The following is a 23,816-nucleotide window of genomic DNA, read 5'->3' as shown; positions in this document are numbered from 1 at the left end:
TAAACATTTAAAGGCATTTTTATTAGAAAATCTTTTTTTAATATATATATATATAAAAGCTCTATAACAAACATTTTAAACAACGTGATCAAAATACTTCTGGCATTATCTAAAAAAAAAAAAAAAAAATAGAAAAAAAAAAATCTATAAACATATTGCTCAGTATTACATCACAGGTACAAAATTCTGTCATAAAAAGGAAGAAAGACAGGTGTTACAATCATTTGTTAGTAGACGTGATGCATTCACAGATGCACAAAACAGGCTCTCAAGGACGTGTTGCAATCAAAGGGTTTTCAGATCTGACTGTGCGCTCCCACACAACACTCAGGACGGGTGCCTGGATGTGGTTGCTAACTGAAGTATTTGGCGTTCAGACTTAAAGAACCTAACAATTAGGGGGATCTATTGGCAAAAATGGAATATAATATTATAAGTATGTTTTCTTTAGTGGATACTCACCTGATAATAACAGTCATTGTGTTTTGTTATCTTAAAATGAGCCGTTTATATCTACATAGGGAGCGAGTCCTCTTCTACAGTAGCCCAGTAGTAACTCGCTGCCATTGCTGCTGCTCTCTCTCTCCAGCTTCACCACTCACTCTAATCACTGGCTCAGTGCCCAAAACCACGATCTTTTCCTAAACCTAAGTAGTTTTTGTCACTTCCGTACTTAAGTTACGCCTCTTCCGGTGCGGTGTAACTTAACCACGACCTTTTCCTAAACCTATGTGGTTTTGTTGCCTAAACCTAACCAAGGATTATTATACTCTAAAGAAAACATACTTATTAATATTATATTCCATTTCTGACAGTAGATCCCCTAAATGTTACACACTGGTCCTTTGAGTCAATCAGAGAATGGTTGCAAAAGTTAAGCACCCTCAAAAATGTAATGGTCTTTATGGCTCATCATGGCAGAAAACAACTTCCTCATTGGGACTACTTTCAGTTGCATGTTGCAGCTGATTTTGACTTCTCACGCTTAACAAGATTCATGTCTAAAACAACAGACAGTTATTTAGCATGAATTGGTTCTTTTTTTCCCTTCAGGACACTGCAACCAAGCCAGCTTCAGGATTACAATGCCTCTCACTTCCGAAGCCCTGCAGGTTAAGTCCAGCATTTCTTCCCTCATGGATATTTCTGGACTCTCTCAAAAGTAAAGTTACTCTACTTTTGATCCTGTTTCAGAGCCTTGATCTTCATCGCTCCAATCTCTTTGTTCTCGTTCGGAAACTTTTAAACAGAACTTTTCTGTTCCCTCCAATTCTTGGACAATGTGCTGGTTTTCCACACAGCAGCAGCAGCGCTCTCTTCATCTAGTCTCCACTCGGCAGAACCGTGGAACGTAAACCATAGGTGCCATCTGGGCATCCCTCCAGAGAGCTTCCTGGCTGGCTTCAGTGTTTCTGTCTTTCTGTCTGTCCCCACATCCTCAGTCGGAGTCGTCATCGCCACCGTCGTCGTCTGAGCTCGGGCCCTCCTCCTCCGAGGAGCTCGGGTCTTTGGTGCTGGCTTCTGAGATCATGCCGTCTGAACTGTCAATCTCAAAGGACGACTCTGATAGGTAGAGGTGGATGGCCCTCGATGGGTGGCTGGGACACACACACACACATACAGAAGGGAGGGAGACATGCACCAGGGGGAGTAACATAACACACACACACACACACACACACATGGAGGGGGAAATGAATTCATGCATGACACGTTCATGAATTATTTACGTGCATGCATGTGCATAAGTCACTTACAATGGGGACAGGACAAAGACGAGCAGACAACACAGACACAGCAGCAGGGACAAAGGGTTAGTGTCACACAGGGTTAAGTTGTCCCAAGTTGAGAGCGAAGGTTGGATCAAAATCTCTGTTTACGTCTGATTGGAGTAAAAAATACTTCCTTCCTCCGCCAAGTCTTTCATTGATTCGGTTTGAAGTCTCAATAAATCAACCAAGATGGCAGCCAAGTTGTCAACTTTTCCTGGAGGTGCTTGGCTTTTAAAGTTTGGTGAGTGACAGTATTGCAACACAGTTATGGCGCCTATTACAGAGAGATCTGAAAACCCAAGAGAGAAACAAAGAAGTCCAACGTGCCCAGAAAAAACAAGATGTTTTTGACAAAACAGCTCGTTGTTCAAAACAGACATTCGGCCATAAGACTTTTTTCATTTTGTCAATGAAATTTAGAATTGATACTGCACTTAACTTTGTGCTAGTAATTTTTTTTTTTTACAAAAGTACTGTATGAAATGTCTGTTTCCAACAAGTGCTCTCCATCACCTTTTGATTATTTGATAGCACCTTGATAATTTCTGCAAGAATCTCAACATCAGGCTTATAACACCACAGAAAAATACAGCGATATAACTTCAGTAGTGAAACAAAACAGAAATGTACACCAGCATCCTCCTGTGGATTCAGAAGAACCATCAGACAGCTGATATATACAACCGTTGAAATGTGGGTTGATAGCTATGAATCACAGATATGTATGGGGTTTCATAATGAGTCCCATCATCTGGTGAATAAGACAGAATTTCAATAGAATGTGTTCAGTCATTGTTCTACAGTTTCTATTGTTTGTTGAAACAATATATCAAACATGCATCGGTATGTTGGGGTTTGAAATGATATTAGTAGGGAAGTAAACAGCAGGAATACACCATTGTTCGACCTCTACATCATCAAAACATTAACTCTAAACAGGAAATGTGTTTGGAAGCCCATTTAGCTGGAAACAGGAAAAGATGAACTGATAAAATAGTTGTTTCTCTCCAGAAATGAAAGGCACATGGTGATATCATTAAACCTACACAGCAGTCTGGCCTAAAGTTCTGTATCTACAGCTTCCTATACAAAGGCACATTCTCGATTTATCTCTGCTTAATGACCCATCAACTAGTCCAGGTTTGGGATCCAAAGACTGCGCTTGGAGAGGAAGGAGGAAGTGAAACGTCCAGTAAGGAAAGAGCCCCAGGCCCAAAGAAGGAGCACCACATGCCCAGATACCCAGAGTTAGACGGAGAGCGAGAGAGGAAGTGTGTGATTCTTCTGTTCCTCTCTCTATCCCCCTCTTCCTCTCCCTCTGTCTCTCTCCTGGTCTTACCACACAGTGGGGTCTTTTCTCTCTTTGCGGGGAGCCTCCTCGTTCCCTTCCCGCTGTCTCTGACTCTTCTTCTTGCACCGCCTGCAGGAGAGTATGATGATGAGGAGGATGACCACGGCGGCGATACCGCCCCCGATTGCCAACGCCAGAAGGAGAAGTTCGGAGAAAGAGGCTGTGGGTGAGAAGGAAACACAGGAACGCAGACTGATTGTGCTTGCTTGATGAGGCATTGTGCAATTAGATAGATAGATAGATAGGTCATAGACTCTTATGTTGTTGCCTGTATCAATATTTATACGTAAGTCAACAATATATAAAATGGGCCGCTCTGGTCAATATTTCTGTTCTTCAACACAACTTTGTTGAATACTCGTTTCTGATTGGTCAATCACAGCGTTCTATGGACTGTTATTTCTTTCTGGCAGACCGTTGCTATGGACGCAGTTCTGATCTCAGACTCTGGAGGACCATTTTTGTGTCAAATTATTGATTTTTTAAGTAAGTAGCCGTGTAATAAGCGGGATAATGTACAGCGAGCAGGTCATTGTTCTGAAATAAATCCCGAGAGGGCAATGCAGGACCCTGACGACCCGCTTACCTGTCTGGGTCACACAGAAAGCCAGAGTAAAATACCTAATTAAAACATCTAATGATCAGTTATTAATACGATAACCGTATGTCGCAGCACAGGCTTTATTTGTACTGCAGCAACCTCTTTTTTCAACTACTGTTCAAAGACTATTATACTAATTTGAAAATGACTTATTAATTGTTATTGATTTTATTATTCAATATGTCTGGAACACTTGCAGTCTTTTTAATTAAAATGTGCCAATGCTATCATAATAAATTCACACAAAACAACATCCATTCTACGAATAATGTGCTTCATTTGAGTAGTTTCTCTGAAATTTAAACATGTTTTTTATTTAGCATCATTTACTTGTGCTATCCTCTCTTGTTTCGCTTTTCAGCAAGAGTTCAAATGTTTTCAAAGACACAGATAAAACACTGATATATTCACGGTATATACGACGAAATATGCCGAAAATCAAAAGTGCTGACCTGTGGTGACGACACGGAGTCGAATCTCTCCGACCGAGCCGTGGACATCCGGCGGGTTCTTGACCTGGCAGATGTAGCTGCCGTTGTAGGTGAACTTGACCTGTTGAATTATGATGGAGGCATCACGGCCCATGACGTCGCCGGCCCATTGGATACGCTTCCTGAAAATGCCCTCTGGAGGAAGATATGCTTTCTGCTGGTAGTGGAACACCTAAAAATGGGAGCAATAATGGGTTTGATTGGTTGGAGATAGAAAGTCATACCAAACTGAGTCTGGAGAAGGAAGGTGTTTTATTCTCACACAGAAAGGAAGACATAAACCCGGACCTGCTGCATCTTTTTCTCTCTATTCTCAATATGCACACACACAGACACACACAGGCTGCTTGGACGCTCCGCAGGTTGCTGGATGACTCACCGACTCCTCTCTCAGTTGGCTGAGGGGGTGGATGCTCCCTGACACAATGAGGGAGGATTTGAGGTTCACTTTCTCGCAAACACACACACACACACACACACACACACACACACACACACACACACACACACACACACACACTCACCGTCTCCTCTTTGCCTGGTTTGAGGGGTCTGAAGCTCCAGGTGATGGAGATGGAGTTGGGGTTGATGCTGGAGGAACTGTGGAACGTGCACTTAAGACGAACATCTGTCCCATTGACCGCCTCCACATCCCCAGATGTGTATATACGCATCCCGCTGACCTGCAGCACGCCTGCAACATGCAAACACATGGCAGAGTTTACCTCAGATGCAGAATGCAGCACATACAGAGCAAAATCAATACATACAACGAAACAGACGCGGTATGAATTCACCCTCATCAGTAAATTCCTGCCTAGTGAGTACAGGCAGTGTACCCAGTGACCCTGCCTCTGCCTACGCAGTGCTGCTGCAAGAAAAAATCACTAACTCTAAGTTGTCACTATAACTGTATTAGATACATGAAATCCCACAGATTGGTCCAAAAGTACGAGATTAGATCTGCGACTGAGTCAGTAAGTGAACTCCTTTCAAACATCTGCTTCATTACTTCCTAAAAGTCCAAACTGATTTCAGATCAGTAGACCAAATCTGTGACATTTAATGAATAATAGCCACTTTAGCTAGACTACTGCTGCAGCTGGGACAGGGCTGAAATTGAGAGTCTGCTGTATATTATATGGATATGGACTATATCAATCTTTACAGTACGTGGTGGACCTATTAGATGGAAAATGAATGGACTGGAAGAGCGGAGAGGGATATTGGCAACGATTTGGCGCTTCCATATAATGATGGATGGAGCTCCCCAGAATGGAGTTAGTGCTGACACACACTCACTGCACCGACACACACATGCATGCACTCTCTCAGACATGCTTAATGCTGAGTTTCTGTCTGGCAACCGGTCAACGTCACATCCAGCCGATCACATTTTCCTCTCCCCGAGATTGTCCTGTTTATCGAGGTAGATCCAACCTTATTCTAAAGCTGCACAGCAAGTGTGTATATGAGTCTCTGTGGAAGTATATGTGCAGGCTGTCTAGTTCAAAATCACATGGTCTATTTATAGAGAGCTCTATATTCCCTAGTAATATCAGGAGCCGTGTCTAGCCTTATTAAAGTCAATGCCCACGCACACAGCAGACCATCCGTCTGCAGCCACTGTGAACAAGACTTGTCCTAACGTCATTAGTCACTCCATATGAGGACCCTGCAGAACGAGCCAAACACTTGATGAGAGCTCTGATTAGCAGAGGCACTTCAATCTGACAGAGGAGCTGTCTGTGCAGCTCCTCTGTGCTCGATGCATCACCTCAGTTTCACATATGAGATAATTAGTTTTTGTTGATGCAATCAGCTATAGCATCAGTGTTATACTGTAGTCTGGAGTCCAATGGATGAGATGTAACCTTCAGCTGTCGATTATTAAAATTGCTCGAAACTTGCAGCTGTCTCACAGTGCTGAATATGATTTAATTATATCATTTTAAACCCTAAATAGATGGATTATTCTACAACCCAAAATGTGGGTTACGTGACTCGAGGTGGGTTCGCACTATAAAGGCTCCAGGCATAGAAATAAGAAAAGTCCAAGGAAGGCATATTGAACCGTATCGGTACCCCCTGCATTCTAATCACAGGGAGTGTTCAGGCAAGAGCTAGCTGGGAAAATGTCAGCGGGGGCTAGGCTCCTCGGGCGGCGTGTTCTGTTCCTTATCAGGCTGGAGAGAGTTTCCTGTGGGCTGGGATGAGAGAGCGGGGCGACCAGACGGCCTCCACACAGCATTAAAAACAGGCAGGCTTCTCTCTCATCGCCAAGCTCTGACAGCGCTCTAACAGCCTAATGTGTTTTAAATGAGCCCGATGAAACCTGGGAGGAGTGAGCAATATACAGGCAGAGTACACACTGCAAGAAATGTCCATCTTTGTAAATCGTCTGGTCCTTTCTTTCAGACGTAAAATTATATTTTTATTGAATGAAAACACAGATTACAGTATATCCTTTTTTGTTCTGTTTTTCTGCATCAGTATCTTGAAAATGAGGCAGGTATGTCAACTTGCATCAATAAATAACACTTTTTATATGACAGGATAATGCTTTGATGGACGGACTACAAAGGGAACAAGCCTGCTCTGCAACCTTTCCCTCGCTTCCTCCCCTACCTGGCGGACTGCATGAAAACAGTGAAGTTAGTGGATTAAACTGCCTGTGTTTAGGATATTCATTAGACAGATAACATCAGCGCTGGCTGCATCAGTTCAGCCAGTAATAACTCCCTCCCCGGCTCCACTGTCAGTGTGTGTGTGTGTCAAAACAAAGCAGAAGAGTCCGAGCCAGCAGGTAAAGGTCTCGTATTCCATATTTCATGCAAAGGTCGACAAAGAGAAAAAGGGCGAATGGAGGACTGGATACTTTGTTCCAGGCTGAAATATGTCAACATGTATTCCCATGAAAGTTTGTACAGACATTCACGGTCCCCAGAAGATCATTCCTGACTTTTCATCCAGTGCCACAATGAGGTTGACATATTTGGATTTGAGTGAAATGTCTCAACAACTATTGGCTGGATGGCCACAAAATGTGTTTCAGGCATCCATGTTACCCTCAAGATGAATTGTAATCAGTACGGTGATCCCTAAACTTCATCTAGCGCCATCATCAGGTCAAAGTTTTAATCTGTCCAATACTTAGGTTTATGACCATAGACTGTCTATAAGAAGTGGACGTAGTCACCGTGACGTCACCCATTGGTTTGTGGACTGCCGTTTTGAAGCCTTGAGTTCAGCATTTTGGCTGTCACCATCTTGATTTTTGGCCGTCACCAGCTTAGTTATTTGCAACCAGAAGTGACACGAGAGGGTGGAGCTAAGTACAACCAAACGTTGAATAAGATCTTTTTGGGCAACCGAAATGTTACAATTAACTTTCATGAACTGAAAACACACTGTGAAAGGGGTTAAAGTTGTAAGCCGAAAACACAGACTAGTCCCAGACCGGACAACGCCATGGTAGCAACCTGTCAATCACAACGTAGCCACACCCTAAAGCATACCCTGCTTTATGGTCTATTTGACTCTAAATGGGACCATCATTAACTAAATGAACATCATGCTGTATTGAAGAAGACTTTAAACTAGAGATTGAGACCATAAACTCATGTTACTGAGGTAATAAATCAAGTGAGAAGTAGTGTCATTTTCTCATAGACTTCTATACAATCAGACTTCTTTTTGCAGCCAGAGGAGTCGCCCCCTGCTGGCTATTAGAAAGAATGCAAGTTTAAGGCACTTCCACGTTGGCTTCACTTTTCAGGACCGGAGGTAGCCCACTGGTTACGACCAAATACCTCCAAAACTATGCTAAATAAATACACGGAACATGGTCAATATTATAAAACTCAAAACATCAACATGTTAACATTGTCACTGTGAGCATTTAGCCCATTGCACCGCTGTAGAACAGCCTCACAGCTACTAGCATAGCTGTGTAGACTCTCCGTCTGGTTTATACATAGAAGAGAATCTCTGTAATAACATTCATGACTCATCAAACCACTATACACAGACAAAGCCCTCAATTTCTACGAGTATAGAAGAAGAAGATTAGCAAAAATAGTGCAGTGCCTATCCTCGTCTACCAAATTGTTTAAAAGCTGATGCTGAAATGATTCATCATGCTTCATATAGCACTCCTTCAGGCCATAACACCTCATTTCCAAATGTCTTCCCTTAACCAATCTATTTATGAATTTAAATAAGCGTCGCTAATCTCCTTTCTGCGACAAAATAGTAAAACGCTTTCAACTACGCCGTCCTTTGACGCAAGCTGAGCTGATTAAGAATTAAGGTTAATTAGGCCTTTTTGAAAGCAGAGCAGATATTAGCAAAATGACAGAACAGTTGGGGCTACGTACAGTGTCTCAATTACTGTACTAATTTGTCCCCGCGGCTAAAAGTACATGATCGCTATTTAATCGGTCATTAGCAGGCACTAATTGCTGAGGAGGATGCATGCCATTACATGAGTGAAGTGCCGAATTTGACTCATTTAGAGAAAGAGATAAACAAGCAGAAACGAGAGAGTGAGCTTAAATGATGAAAGAGCAGTGTGATTGAGTAGATGAAGGAGTGAGTGCTGAATGGAGGGAGCTAGAGGATAACAACATGATGGGAAATGTATTTTTCTGTACATAATTGCAGCCTGTAAGAAGGAGATAAGATAATAGTGTTTGTTTGCTTGTTTGTCTGTCCATTCTTCTGCTGTCTGTCCAGTCCAAGTCGTTCACTTGTTTATGTCTGAACATCCTGCCGACCACACCCAGCATCCAGACACAGAGAGAGAGAGCTTTCACGGCTTATTAAGATAGAGCTATGTACCCTACAGAGGAGGGAAGGGCCAGACAAATATATACATTTATCCTAATTAGGTTTCAAATTTGGCAGACATTGTCTGGCATGCTGTAGTTTTTGTGCAGAATAGTTGCAGAGTAATGTAAGACAAGGCCAATAGGTTTAATTCCAAAATTCTTGCAAGCTCGTATCTTTCATAATCAATCAGTCAAGTTGGCACAAAGGTGCTGCTGAGTCAGAACAAGAAAATCAACAAATATATCACATTTCAGATCAGATAAAGCGTAAAAAAACTAATCTCAGTCTTCATTCACACTTTCTCTCTACTCCACGTTCCTCTCATTTAAGTTATTAAATGCTGTGAAACATGTGAAGGAGATCAATTAAACTCTTCGCTTGTAATTAACAGGACAAAATTAGAGCTTTTGTGTGAAGTGTGCTGGCACTTTGCTGCGTGATTGCTTGAACGTAAAACTATTATAGCGACAATTAAAGATTTTCACACGTGTGGGATTTCACCTCAGGTCAGCATTTTATCTAACACAAACTTCTGGAGAAAGTGTGTGTGTGTGTGTGTGTGTGTGTTTTTGTCAATGTAAACTCCAGATGTTTCTATTTCTGAACAGCATAGCATCAGGACTAACTGGAATAGGTCGTAAAAATGTAGCTTCCATTGTTGTATTTGTGTGTATCGTGTGTGTCGGAGTTGACATCTCTCAGCCGGCTCACTGTTGGCACAAGTCCACACACACAAATACTCCATTAGATATGGTGTTGGCATTAGTCCATAACATCTGTCAATATGTAAAATATATCACAATAAAGTGAACTTGCTGAACCTTTAATGCACTTGATTCCGTCAACACTACTTGGTACAATCTGCGCCGGTCCACCGGCCCGTCTGAAGCCAAAGAGGGCAAATACTTTCATCTAGTGTAAAATAATCAAACCAAGCCCACTCGAGTGTGATTAGGTTTGCTTGACTTGGCAGTCATCCCAAGAGATTGTATAAAAGCCTCCCAAAGAGGCCCAAAAAATATAAAGTAGTGTTTGACCTGCCTATATAATATTTCATCCAATGTCAAAGAGTGTAGGCAGGTTTATAACTGCATAACCTCAACCATGTTTTATTATGTCTTTAGTCGTTGCCAGATCTATGCATGCGCTGTGTCAGTGCAGAAGTCGTTTTTATTCTGCTGTAGTTGAAAACAAATTAGGGGGGCGGTGTTGTACTAATCAGAATTAAATCCTAACTAAGCCTCAACTCCCTTAGTTACTGTTGCTATGCCTATATGCATAGCAAATAACCATAGACTGTATATAAAAATGGACAACATGACATCTCCCCAAAAGTGAAGCCAAAACCCGATCGCCCCCTGGTGGCTGGCTGCAGTATGATGGTTTCTGTCATTTCAGGTAGTTCTTATCATGCTGATGTATGTTCAAGTGTTCATTATTCTGATAGTTTTAATTAGTTATTTGATGCTATAAAAAGGGGGTGAGACATCACGATTGACAGCTGTGATTGACAGCTGCTCTGAGTGAAGTGGACACAGCCGGAGGCTCGGGAATTGTACCAGAGAGGAGATATAACTTTAACTTTCCATAACCATAATGAGTCAATGTATAATAGAACATGTGTCAATTTGATCATACATGTAGTTATAGAGATATTATGGTTAGTTGTTGAGTCTTTTTAGCCAAACAGCTACCGTGGTGCTAAAGTAGCAGCTAGGTGGCTCACGCTAACAAGCTGCGGCCGTGCTCGGCTCGTGATTGGCTCGGGCGGATATTTTGGCTTCACTTTTGTACAATGGGAGAAAGTGGAGATGCGTTGTCCATCTTTATATACAGTCTATGTTCAACAATGACAGATTCATCACTTTAAATTCTTTGTAATTTTTGAAACAGTGGGTCCTTGATTTCAGACAAAGGTATAAAAAGCATGCTTCTTATTTCTAGCTGACAACTGTTGATTTCACTTAAACGACAACTGTCACAGGCAAATAGGATCAACTGTAGCTAGTTGGATGAAAACACTGCCGGCTTTTTTTTTACATATATACTGTATATATTTCAAGCCTTGTTTTGAAACAAGAACCCTGTAGCCTGCAAAGGTCTTAATAATGCACTTGATAGCTACAGACATGATATTGTGCAAAGACTTATGCTAAAACTAACAGGCCCCCGGGATAAAGTTGTCAGACATGGTGATATAGCAATGTGTTTTAGAGCTAGTTAGACAAGTATTACATGTATGCTAAGGAAAAAGTGCTTAACTTATATACTTGGAGAAGTAAAACAGAGGTTAGATTGATGTTCTATTGTTCATATTTCCAAACAGTACATTTTTGCTATCTCAGATAATGAATGAGTTTGGCTGAGGTTGTTGGAGTATAAACTTCCCCATATCCAAAAAAGAGCAGGGAAGAGCTGCTAATTATATTATATGCTAATTAAAACTAATAACATCCATGATCAGCTTCCACACAGTGGGAAAATTACATCATGAACGTAACCCCACAAATTAATGAAATTATCCTTGGCCTTAGAAGTAACGCTCTGTTACATCTGTATGTAGTAGCCTAAACTAGTTAGCCGAATAACGTTATCAGCTCACGTTAGAGCAGATAAACACACTGTTTGATCCATTACACTTTTGCTCTTGTGTTTTTTGGTTTTGGTAAAGAAGAAAAGACACCCTCCAAGCACCTTCCAATCCTATAGCCTGTGTTCAGCATAAACAAATAATCAATTCTTCCTTGGACCATGACCTACCTTTAACCCACTTCTCTAAAACCTCTCAACCTTTTGAGATATCCTGTTATCTAACAGACAAACAGAACTGTCTCATCAGATTGAATCATTCTGGCCTACTTAGTTACCTAAACCGTAGCATTTTCAGGTCAGTCTGGGTGTGTTTCACACTGCAGAGAGGCATGCTCGGTATATAACTCTTGTCATAACTGCTCAGCAAACATTCTCTGGTATTCTAAATATTTTTCTTTGAATGTCTTGAAAACAATCCACAGAATGAACGAACCACGCTCGCCTTATTGCAAATCTTTGTCAATGTTTTTGTCGTCTTATAGCTGCAGGGCTTATTGATGCAGTTGCTCATAAATATGCAGATTTATAAACAGCAAAGGGAAAGCAGAGGGAACAGAGCTGTTTTTAGTCAAAATGATATTAATATCCATGACTGGACAGTACATCATGATATCCGGATACCATGGGGATACCACACAGTTACCAATCAGTGTTTTCCTTTATGGTATAGACTAGACCTGGTTTCCATTGGACAAGAGGATGTTAAGTCTAAAGAGAAAGGAGGAAACACTGCAGGAGAAATCAAGCAGCTGGCACGACTCTCTGAATCAGGAAATTGGTTTCATTACATGATTTCCTAGACGGTGTGTGTTTGTGCCTTTCCTCTCTTCATTATGGCTCAGAAACAAAGGGACCACCGGAGGAAACCCGATTCTCTGTCGCACCGGTTTTGGAGGAAACACTTAGGACAGGACCAAACCCACATAAGAGCTCAGTGGGTTACAAAGAGCCTCTTCTCTCCTTTGTGAGAGGTTTCACAAGCCCAGGTTAGTTTTCTTTTTTATCAACAAGGCCTGTCTTTCATGCGGGGCTGGACTGCAGGCTGGGAATAACAGGTTCAGGTAACAGTGTGTTCGCAGACAGAGTTGAGGGAGAGTGTAAGTGTTGAGTGGTGTAATGGGAGGGAACCCCTGAGATGGACACAACTTATCGCACTGCACATTTTATCTACGCATTCATTCCACTCAGTCATGAACATGCAGTTGTGCCAAGACAAGCAAATACAATGTACGGCCAAAGGTATGTGTTCACATACTTTTTTGTACTCTGAGGTTGTTTTCATGATTTGGGCCCTTTAGTTCCAGTTAAATGAAACCTTTATGATACAGCTTAATGATAAGACATTTTTAGGCAACCAAAATGTTACAATTAACTTTCATGAACTGAAAACACACTGTGAAAGGGTTAAAGTTGTAAGACGAAAACACGGACAACTCCTAGACCGGACAACGCCGTGGTAGCGACCTGTCAATCACAAGGTAGCCACGCCCTAAAGCATCCCCTGCTTTATGGTCTATTGACTCTAAATGGGACCATAATTTACTAAATGAACATCATGCTGTATTGAAGAAGACTTGAAAGTAGAGATTGAGACCATAAACTCATGTTTACAATGTTTACTGAGGTAATAAATTAAGTAAGAAGTAAGATCATTTTCTCATAGACTTCTATACGATCTGATCCAGCCCCCTGCTGGATATTAGAGAGAATGCAGGTTTAAGGCACATCTGCTTTGGTTTCACATTACAGACACAGAGGTTGCCCACTGGTTTCAACATGATGATGCATTAGTGCACAAAGCCATGCAGGTTCATAAAGAAATGGTTTCCCCAAGAAGAACCAGACTGGCCTGTACAGAGCCTGGACCTCAACCCCATCCGACCCCTGTGGGATGAACTGGAACACAGACTGGGCCTTATTGCCAAACATCAATGGCTGTTAAAGCAGTAGATTTATGCACACAGGTTTTGGAATGACATGTGCAACTATCACATAGAGGTGTAATATTCAGGCATCCACATACTTGTGGTCATGTAATGCATGACAAAAGCAAACATGTGCACATACCAGAGCACAAGTACTATCTCTGTTTCTCCTCTCTCAACACTACAGCCTTTTCAGTCCTTCCTTATCAGCGGGCAACCTCCATGTGTGAAAAGTGAAGCCAATGCAGAAGTGCCTTAAACTTGCATTCTTTCTAACAGCCAGCAGGGGGCGACTCCTCTGGTTGCAAAAATAAGTCTGATTGTATAGAAGTCTATGAGAAAATGAGCCTACTTCTCACTTGATTTATTACCTCAGTAACCATTATAAACATGAGTTTATGGTCTCAATTGTTAGTTTCAAGTCTTCTTCAATACAGCATGATGTTCATTTAGTAAATTATGGTTCCATTTAGAGTCAAATAGACCATAAAGCACGGTATGCATTAGGGCGTAGCTACCTTGTGATTGACAGGTCACTACCACGGCGTTGTCCGGTCTAGAAGTTGTCCGTGTTTTTGTCTTACATACTTTAACCCTTTCACAGTGTGTTTTCAGTTCATGAAAGTTAATTGTACCATTTTGGTCACCTAAAAATGTCTTATTCAGCGTTCGGTTGTGCTTAGCTCCACCCTCTCACTTCTAGTTGCAAAAACAAGAAGGCGACGGCCAGAATGCCAAACGTGAGGCTTCAAAACGGCAGTCCACAAACCAATGGGTGCCATCACAGTGACTACATCCACTTCTTATAGATACAGTCTATAGTCCTTATCTGTAAAATTGCTCCTTTTTTATTTTATGATTTCTTAATTTTTGGTTCCAAGCTCTCAGCTTCTGCACTCCACACACAGATCACTTGTCAATCAGACATTCCTTGGATATCCTGTTGAGTTTGACCTTCTGCAGGTGGTGCTGTTTTCTGTCATCCATGGTGACTATCCTCGCTCATGTGTGAAATGTATCACTACCAGAGAGATGTACCAGACACCGGGTGTTTGGAACAGCAAATCTAAAAGCTGTCATTAAATTGATTTATGGGGAATCACTCTATGTTCATAAAGACAAAAAAAACAGACATTTCTTTGTATGAAAATGTCACAAATTGCAATTTTGATACTGCTTTTACTATTCTTATTCCGCTTTTAACCCTACAGACGAATGAGCTGTACCAAACTTTAGAAAACTACAAAAAAGTGTTGAATACACTCTAAAGGTCAGTCCAAACACAGACCAAGCATCAATCTCTTTTTCTAACTCTTTCTTCCTCTCCCTCTTTTTCTCCCCTCCTGCTTCCTCCAGGCCAATTGTAATTCATCAGGCGGCGACGGCCAGAGGAAACGTGTAGTGGGTGAGTGAGGATAAGAGTTTAATCCATCAAACCTCTTCCACTCCCGCCTTACAGCTGACTCAACAACTTCACCCTGGGATTACAAACTCCTAAGAGGGGGTCCAACGCGTACGTTTTGATTCAACACACCCACGGGCTTCTGCTGGAAGGACAGTCCAACCCTCAAAAGACTTCACAGATTTACTACGAAGCTAGTCTAGCCGTATGATTAGTGTCCTGCAGTGGTATGAGTCAGACTGAATCCAGTCTCACTGTGACTTCCACCTCTGCTCCCGAGCAGATGAATAAATTAACAAATGACAATATACTGTATACACAGATCAGGAGGAGGTGCAGGCCTCTGCTCTTTGCTTTCCACCTTATCTGCCAATTTCATGAATAAAGATCAGTTTACTTGTCACAAAAACACTGCATGTAAAATAAGTAAAACATCGTCTCTGGCTCTGAAGGAAGCTTTTTTAAAGGTACAGTGTGTAGGATTTGGCGGCATCTAGTGGTGTGGTTGCAGATTGCAACCAACTGAGTAACTGGCTAGCATTTCACTTGTGCAAGGCCTATACGTATGTAAACACAATCTGAAGCATCTTATTACTGTTAAAGTCAATTTTCTTCTTTTTTTACACATGTAACTAGTTATAGTGTGTTGTGCTCTGAGCACTGCCAAAACGTGGGTGACCTACACTCAATACTGTGCCTGAACGCATCTTGTGTAGACAAAGACATGTAGTTCATTGACTTTGTGACGTTTCTCCACTTGTGCTACTTTTACACAGAATTCACACCAGGCAGTGGTGAAGTGCCACATCCCATAATTGTCATTTGTGGCCGCAGTGGCAGCTGTTCAGCAAAAGTTAAGCTAAGTCTGGCTTTAAAGTATTAGAAAATACCTCTGATAACATCTCAAATTTGGCCTGAGACTTCAAATATATAACGGAAAGCCTCTGTTACAAACTGGGAAATGAAGTTTGAAAGATGTGGGTATTTTCCAGGCTAGGAGGCTAAAATGAAAGACATTAGTTGCATTTTGGAGGATCCAGTGTTTTAAAGGCTTTAGCCATATTAGGGACTAAAAGTCAGGATATCTTGAGCTCTGCTGCATTCATTTGGACATTGTTTTGTGTTTCTTGTGAGTCACCAAATTTCATGACTGCATTTCTGAATTATGGGAGAGCCACTTTAATTCACAGTGAGGCCAAAATTAGAAAACTATGGACTAAAAGAATGCTACCAGTGGCTAATGCCACTTGTAGTACCTTACACCTTTGTATTCCATGTAGCTACTGTATAGTATATAAGCAAAGAGATTTTTACGAATGTGCCAGAGCTAGCCTGAACTCACACGGAAACCTGAAGCACTCTTGTATATGTCAGTCACGCGTTTTTCAATAGAAATGTATGAGAGGTGGAGGGAACGTTCAGGTATGCAAGTGTGACCAAACCCTTGCATGCTGTCCTTCACCTGCCCCACCCTTTCTCTCGTCTATTTACACTCTCATTCATGTTAATTGCCGCGTACGGTGTCAGATAATTAGTGAGCAAAACCAAATAAGCGCTGCCTCTGCTACTCTTTCAATTAGAGTCCATTTTTATTGGTCAGTGTATTGCATGACAATAACTGGATATACCGGAATACATTACGACAGTTAGATACTGAACAAGGAAAAGGAAACTATGGCTGAGTAACTTCCCGTTCTGGGAAACTCTATCATCATGACCGCTCTGCAATTAATCACAACTTATTTAAACTGATGATGGCAAATGATTCTGACATTCCCCTTGGCTTTCTGCAGATAACATTCCTCAGAAAGTACTGCTGATATTCTGTAGAAACTGTTGATTTATCCCATCTGCTGTATAAACCTAGTGGAGGTGTTGCTTTAACTGGAACATCTTCTTGTTTACCGTAACTCTAAACAGTCTTGAAGACGAGAGTGCGTAAGAATGTGACAACACAAGCAGAAACTTCATGCTCACAAATTCAGAGCAACATTAAACAATGAACATGTGTGTGTGCGCGTTACTCAAAACCTCGGATGAACCTGCAATCACTTTCAATTCTGGGAGAAATGTATTTCAAATCCCTGTTTACACTTGGAGCGGAGCACAGTCTTGTGGTTTAAACATTACACAGGGAGGGTCCTGCCCTCACACTCAAACACTTCACAGATGCTCCCTAAAGCTCGCTTTGTCGGGGATATTTGCATACATGAGTGTCATTGTCAACTCAACACACCCCGAGGTGATCCCGTCATATCAACACAAAGGCCACACGTCTTCCTAAGGTGTGTCAACACAGTACAGCACGTCAAGAGACGCAGCCTTGCTTTGTTATACTGGCCTCTTTTTGTGGCGAGATTAGAGACACCGTAGCGAAGAGATAACTGTTATATCCCAGTAAACACAAACAAGAGGCTGCTTGTCTACTGCAAACCTGACAGAGTTTAACTGAGGCCTGAACAACCAGTGTGAGCGTCTGGTGAGTGTGTGCTAAACCTGTAAGTCAGGACAGGTTGGCACACGTCAGCCTGTGAGCATTTTTTGACTTGTAGTCGAAGACGGAAATGTTAGAGCAAGACAAAGGGAATTAAAGTAAAACAAAGAAGACGGATTTATCATGAACAGCAGGGGGATCAAAAAATGTTAAGAAAAGATGTTAAGCCTCCTGTCTGTGTTTGATGGAGAAATGAGAGTAAGCTGGTCTAAGTTGTTAAGACTAATCTAGTGTTTATTACAGTGTTTTCTTTTCTAATTAGCCAGCCACAGTGTGCGACTGAGTTGTTATTTTGATGGTTTCGAATCCAAAGTTTTATTGTAAGCTGCTGCCAAATGACATTATCTTCTATCATACTTTCATTTTACATCAGATGTATGAACAGAAGATAAGCAGATGCAAATTCTGTCTATTGAATGTGGCGTTTTCTTTAACTTCAAAATCGAGATTTTGCCAAAGGAAGTCTGGCTATTGAAGGCTTCTGCTTACAGTTCAAACATCACTTTTTCCTTTTAAATATTTCAAAACAAGAGAACAACATGAGGATGTGGGGAAGACGGACCAAACCACAGAACTGTCAGGACAACTGTGTCAGGATTCATCAATTGATTGATTTTGAAACTGCAGCCATGTTGAGATCAGTTGAGGAAATACCAAGCACCGCCCACCAGCCAGAGCACAGCCAATAGGAACGCTCTCTCTATCTGAAATGACCTGTGATTGGCTAAAGTCTCCCATCACGGGCTAGATGTTTTAAAGCCTGAAAACAGAGCCAAGAGGAGGTGCAGGAGTCTTGTTTTCTCTCAGCACACTTGAAATGACAATATGTTTATGTACAAAATCAACTAAAGTGGGTCCTACATTATTATTTCTTTTATCTTTTGGATCTGTCTTGCAAAAGGGTCCTGTTTCAAAAATCTAGTTTTAAGACCCTTATTTACTGCTGTACTTGATATCAGCTTGGAGCTGAAATGTCACATACACAAAGCTCAAACCAATGTTTGCCTTGGGGCCCCACAACAGTTGTAACGGCCGGGGTGTCAATCATTTTAAAAAGCTTGTTAATAATTTTAAAGGAACATGTGACAAAAAACTGTTCCTGAAAACTATGCAGAAATCATGTGGTAGTACATGTTTTTGTTCTGCTTGTATGTGGTGGTCGACTGTGCTGCTGTGCCTCCACCTCCATGAGACTCATGAGACATTTTCACTGATCCTGTTTTGTCTGACATTTGCATCTGGCACGCTTCACAAACTTAAAAAGTCCAAATCTGGTAATAATCACATCTGCTTTAGAAAAGAAATTACATTCTTTTGCTCCCAAAAGTATCTTGACACACATCATGATTCATAGTTGGGTTTTTTAAATCCTGCCGAACACACTTTAGAAAATACACAAAGGAGTAGTGTGTTTATCTTTGGGAGCCATGAAGGATTTTAACCACTGCAACACATGCTGTGATTATATTCGGAGCAGCAGGAGGAGGAGAGGGAGATTATTCTGTTTGGTCCATATCATATCTACTTAGAAAAATAGGCAGCAAGTCTACAAATGAACGCTAACTGTCTTTGATCAGTGCAATGCATGTCAAAACAGAGGCGGGCTGACAAGTAAATATGTTAATGTCACGGTGTATCTGTGTACCTGAAGGAAGGAGGAATGAGTTATTTTGCGCACATAATTGCAATTTCACACCGTAGCCTACATGTCTCATGAAAATGAGATGAGTCTGCTGGCTTGTCTCATCATGCCGCGCCGTTTTGCCAACACAATAAAGCCAAAGGCAATAGAAGTGATTGCACCACAACAGATGAGAACTGAGATGCTGCTGAGCTGTAATCAGGTCCAACATGCTTTCCCCACATGCTATTATTTGATTATCTATCCCTCTATATTATCCACTCGGTATATTCAGTCATCCTTCTCTGCCTGTGTCAGCCTGCGACTACACTATGTTATGACTGATCTGTAGGCACATGCTTCTTGTAAACATAAGCAGCTTGCTACTATAGTGAATCCCTGCATGGTACTTTGGCAGTGGATGGACATGTTCAATCAATATAATCCACTTAACTGGGATGGACACAGCAGATTACTTCAAGGTTAAACAGCCTGGCGTCTGCTGAATGAATTACCACTGATATGCCAATTTGTGATATTAAAACATGATCCATTAGCTTTTACAGCATTTAGATGTGAGCAGCTATAACAATCGGATATCTATTAGTGTGTATTTCCATGGAGAGTTTTTGTGATTCAAACTGACATATCCTGGACCCCCTTTGCACGGGAAGCAGGTGGATTTATCTGCGTCCAGCGGGCCACTACAATCCCTGTAAGCGTAAGCACATTAATGGGCAGGAAATGAGAGCGCTGTTCTATAAAACCAAAACACAATGAGGCCAGGATTTGGTGCCAGTAAATAGGCCTACTGTAAAGCCATTATGTCGCAAGAAGTGGTCCCACTGCTTAAGGCTGTTATATAGCTTTTACAGGAAGTCTTCAGCGACCCACACATGGTGCCACTGTGCCAAGTTCTCCACTGTCCAATGACGCACGACGGGCGCTCAGAGATAGAGGTTAGGGGTCCCTGTGGAGCTTTCACTTAATGGACAGACAATCAGGATTTACTTGGAAACTCGATTGTCAGGAGTGTCTTTAAACGGCCATCCTGTTACATCTTAAGACCACTTTTGGGATGTGGGGGAAAAAAGTCAAGTCAAATTTATTTTTATAGCACATTTAAAACAACATGAGCTGACCAAAGTACATTCAAAAGCCGAAGAAAAGAGGTGGGTCTTGAGCTGTGCTTTGAAAGACTCTGTAGAGGGAGCAGATCTGATGTGGAGACGCAGTTTTCTGGCAGTTTACCAGAAAAGAAACTGGTATTATTTGTTTATTTACAGATCTAGATCTGGGAGCAGATCTGATGTGGAGAGGCAGTTTGTTCCACAGACAGAAAAAAAACTGGTTTTGTAAACTTTTGGAAAAAACCCAGATACAAGCTTTATAGCTACTGTGTATAAATATAAATTTCATTGTTTTTAAGAATGTATTTAGACTACTGTATCCAAGAAGGAACAATCAAAACAATGTGCAACTTTGTTTACATTTTATTTATTACATCTACTCTACCTATTTTACAAGTGCAATTACCTCTGTTTACATTACATCTATTTTTATATTTTATACCTCTAGTGTAACACTTCTGTTTATATATCTACTTTACTTGTTTTATTTGCTTTATAACTGTGTGTTTTTTACCTGTTATATGTTTTATCTGCCTCGTTTAGTCTTGTCAAGTATTTGTTTTAAAGCACTGAGAAGAAGTGGCAACTGTGAATCTCGTTGTATTTAATACAATGACAATAAAGCTTTCTATTCTATTCTATTGGTCGACTTTAAAATTCTAAATATCACACTAGAGTGATGTCCAATACAAATAAAGTGTTGAACAAAGGCCAATTAGTAATCACAATTTAAGTACATTCAAAAGCCAAAGAAAAGAGGTGGGTCTTGAGCTGTGCTTTGAAAGACTCTGTCTTTGATCTTGTTTATTTACTTTATTTAATGTTATTGATATTTTTGCTTTTTTAGTATTAGTTATTTTTATTAGTATACTGTTTAATGGTTTATAAATATTATTATGTCTTCACTCCCTTCGGATAATATCAACATGCATATATATATATTTTATTTTGATTTAGATTTTTTTCTCTTAATAATAATAATATTATTATTATTATTATTATTACAATTGGTTGCTGTTTTATTAGTTAATTAATTGGTTTATTTGGTTATTTACAGATCTAGATCTGGGAGCAGATCTGATGTGGAGAGGCAGTTTGTTCCACAGACAGAAAAAAAATGGTTTGTAAACTTTTGGGGAAAAAAACAGATACAAGCAGATCGTTTGTATCTACTGTGTATAAATATAGATTTCATTGTTTTTAAGAAATGTATTTAGACTACTGTTTCCAAGAAGGAACAATCAAAACAATATGTTGACTTTAAAAAACATAAAATTCAAAATATCACACTAGACTGATGCACAATACAAAAACACCCCACATCAAGTAGAAATACCTCAGTTCATCCACCCACACCAAACCAGGGTCTCACCTGAAGCTGCGAGTCCAGACAGGACGGTGAGGAGATAGAGCCCCTTTACGCACATTGGATGGACTGCAGGTTGTCCGATGACCAAGAGACCAAGAGACTCAACTAAACTCCTCCACCGACTCACAGAGACTGACTGGAAACCTGTCCGATGACACGTCAGTGGATCTCCTTTAGAGAGCTGATAAAAAACACCAAGTTACACGCAGTTGTCCTCTCCTCCAACCTTGTCTGTCTCTCCAAAGGACGCGTCCCAACTCGCAGCTGAACCTCATGGATACATTTCATCACAGCACCCTCCCACAGCATATTCGGGCGGAGTAACAAAGTCATCCAGTCTCCGAGCTGCCTTCTTATCTCTCTCTCTCACACACACACACACACACACACTTCAACCCAAAGATGCTCACCCAACCTGTTCTGCTGCTGCGTAAAACACATTTATGTGGTTCCAGGCTGTTGCGCAAACACATCCACATCTATTGTATAGAGAGTGCAGACAGCATGCATGATCTAACTATGATCTAATGTGTTTTATGATGCAATATAACATCATAATATATATATATATATATAATTAGCCATGCTGTGCACTATAACATGGGAAAGTGAGACATTTAAAGGGACTGTTTGTAAGAATCAGAAATGCTTGTTAACAGCGACCCCTGTGGCCGTTAAGTCAACAAAAGTCAGCGTCGGGCTCCTGCTTGTGCTCGCTCTACATAGACATGAACGAGCATCGCTCAAAACAGTGAGGTGACACACGTCAGCTAAAACCACAATATCACTCTGTATTTCAGCTGCTTGGCAGTAATGTTAGCTGACCAGACGGAGGTCTCTCCATGAATCACTGCTGATCCTAGTGTTGGCTTTTCCTGCTTCAGCCTCCAACCGCGGCCGGAGGAAACAGGGGAGACACCGGCACCCGGTCGGAGACGATAACGTTTCTCGCTGCGGAGCCCCGTCACTTCACAAGACACGGGAAACATCTGTTGGTCTGGAGGAGCTGCAGCAGTTATTTCTGCACAAACGTCCACTAGATATTCAACAAGCTAAACTAACTCTTCTGCAGTGTGTAGTGTGCGCGCATGCACGTAAGAGTGGAGCGCCAAAACGCGCGCGGTGTGAGTGAAGGCAAGCAGGCAGAGGAGCAGAGACTCCGGCCCTGGAGACCAAAGCTACGGTCTCCCCTGTGTCTTCTGGCCGTGGTCGGGGAGCTGGAGCAGCATCCCATGTGCATATGCGAGCGCGCATGGGACACCGACCCAGTAGATTTATACGTGTAAAAAGTTACAAACAGTCCCTTTAAGGCACTTAACGCCGGGATATGGCCTGGTTTTGACATGTTATCACTGTGAGACCTCCTGGATAAAACTATATTCACTTAAATGTGTTTACTTTATTCTTCAAATTAAATTAAAAAGTCAGTTAATTTAATAAAATTGGCTATTCAGAGATATAACATACATGTTTAAAGGGAAATTCCACATTACCAGTTAAAATATATATATTATAATAACCCAGTGAGCTGGCTGGTTACCAGTTTGAACCACTTGGGGGCAGAGCTGCACTTTGATGTCCACTATCTGTGTGAGTCTAGACTGAAGCCTGTCAGAGAGAACAAAGAGGCCAGTATTCAGCTCTCAGCTTTTATGGCTGACTTGTCAACATGTTTTATTTAAGTTGCGAGTTACATCTTGCTGTGTGTGACAGTGAAATGACAAGTACATTCACTGTTATGTTAACTTCATAAAGGTATAAGTCTATATAAATACTCAATAGTCAACCTAAAACATTTGTATAACCTATAGGCTAATTGTGGCCTGTATTGATGTTTGACACTGCTAAATATGAGCTTGTAAACATAAACATTCATGAGCTGTGTCATAAAAATGATGAACTGAAAAAAATAAACAAGCAGTAAAATGACCAATCAGCTTACCACATTGAAAAACAGCCTCCATAAACGGTTTATATAGTCATATTAATTGTGCTACATAAGAGATTGGGAGCATTTCTAATTGCCTCTCAATGGCTCTCAACATGGTGACAACAAGCCGGTGTTGTGTGGAATACTGTTTCCTGATGATATGTGTTTCCCACCTAACTACCGAGGGGGGGGCGCTATCATTTTAAAGGGACTGTTTGTAATAATCAGAAATGCTTGTTAACAGCGCCACCTGTGGCCGTTAAGTCAACGAAAGTCAGTGTCGGGCTCGCTCTACATAGACATGA

The 23,816-nt window shown here is 41.2% G+C and overlaps 1 protein-coding gene across 1 annotated transcript; it reads right to left on the bottom strand.

Moving 5' to 3' along the window:
* LOC141771308 (myelin protein zero-like protein 2) lies at positions 1-21,928 on the bottom strand. The gene is made up of 5 exons (XM_074641429.1): positions 21,585-21,928; positions 4,740-4,909; positions 4,177-4,387; positions 3,112-3,283; positions 1-1,598 (listed from the first exon to the last, which is right to left on the bottom strand). Exons 1-5 carry the CDS (start codon positions 21,637-21,639, stop codon positions 1,439-1,441), a joined length of 768 nt encoding a protein of 255 aa, XP_074497530.1. The 5' UTR covers positions 21,640-21,928; the 3' UTR covers positions 1-1,438.
* Positions 21,929-23,816: the final 1,888 nt, after the last annotated feature.

The sequence above is a fragment of the Sebastes fasciatus genome, chromosome 7, assembly GCF_043250625.1.
Source record: "Sebastes fasciatus isolate fSebFas1 chromosome 7, fSebFas1.pri, whole genome shotgun sequence".
Classification (NCBI taxonomy): Eukaryota; Metazoa; Chordata; class Actinopteri; order Perciformes; family Sebastidae; genus Sebastes; species Sebastes fasciatus.
This window is presented reverse-complemented; position numbering and strand designations above follow the sequence as displayed.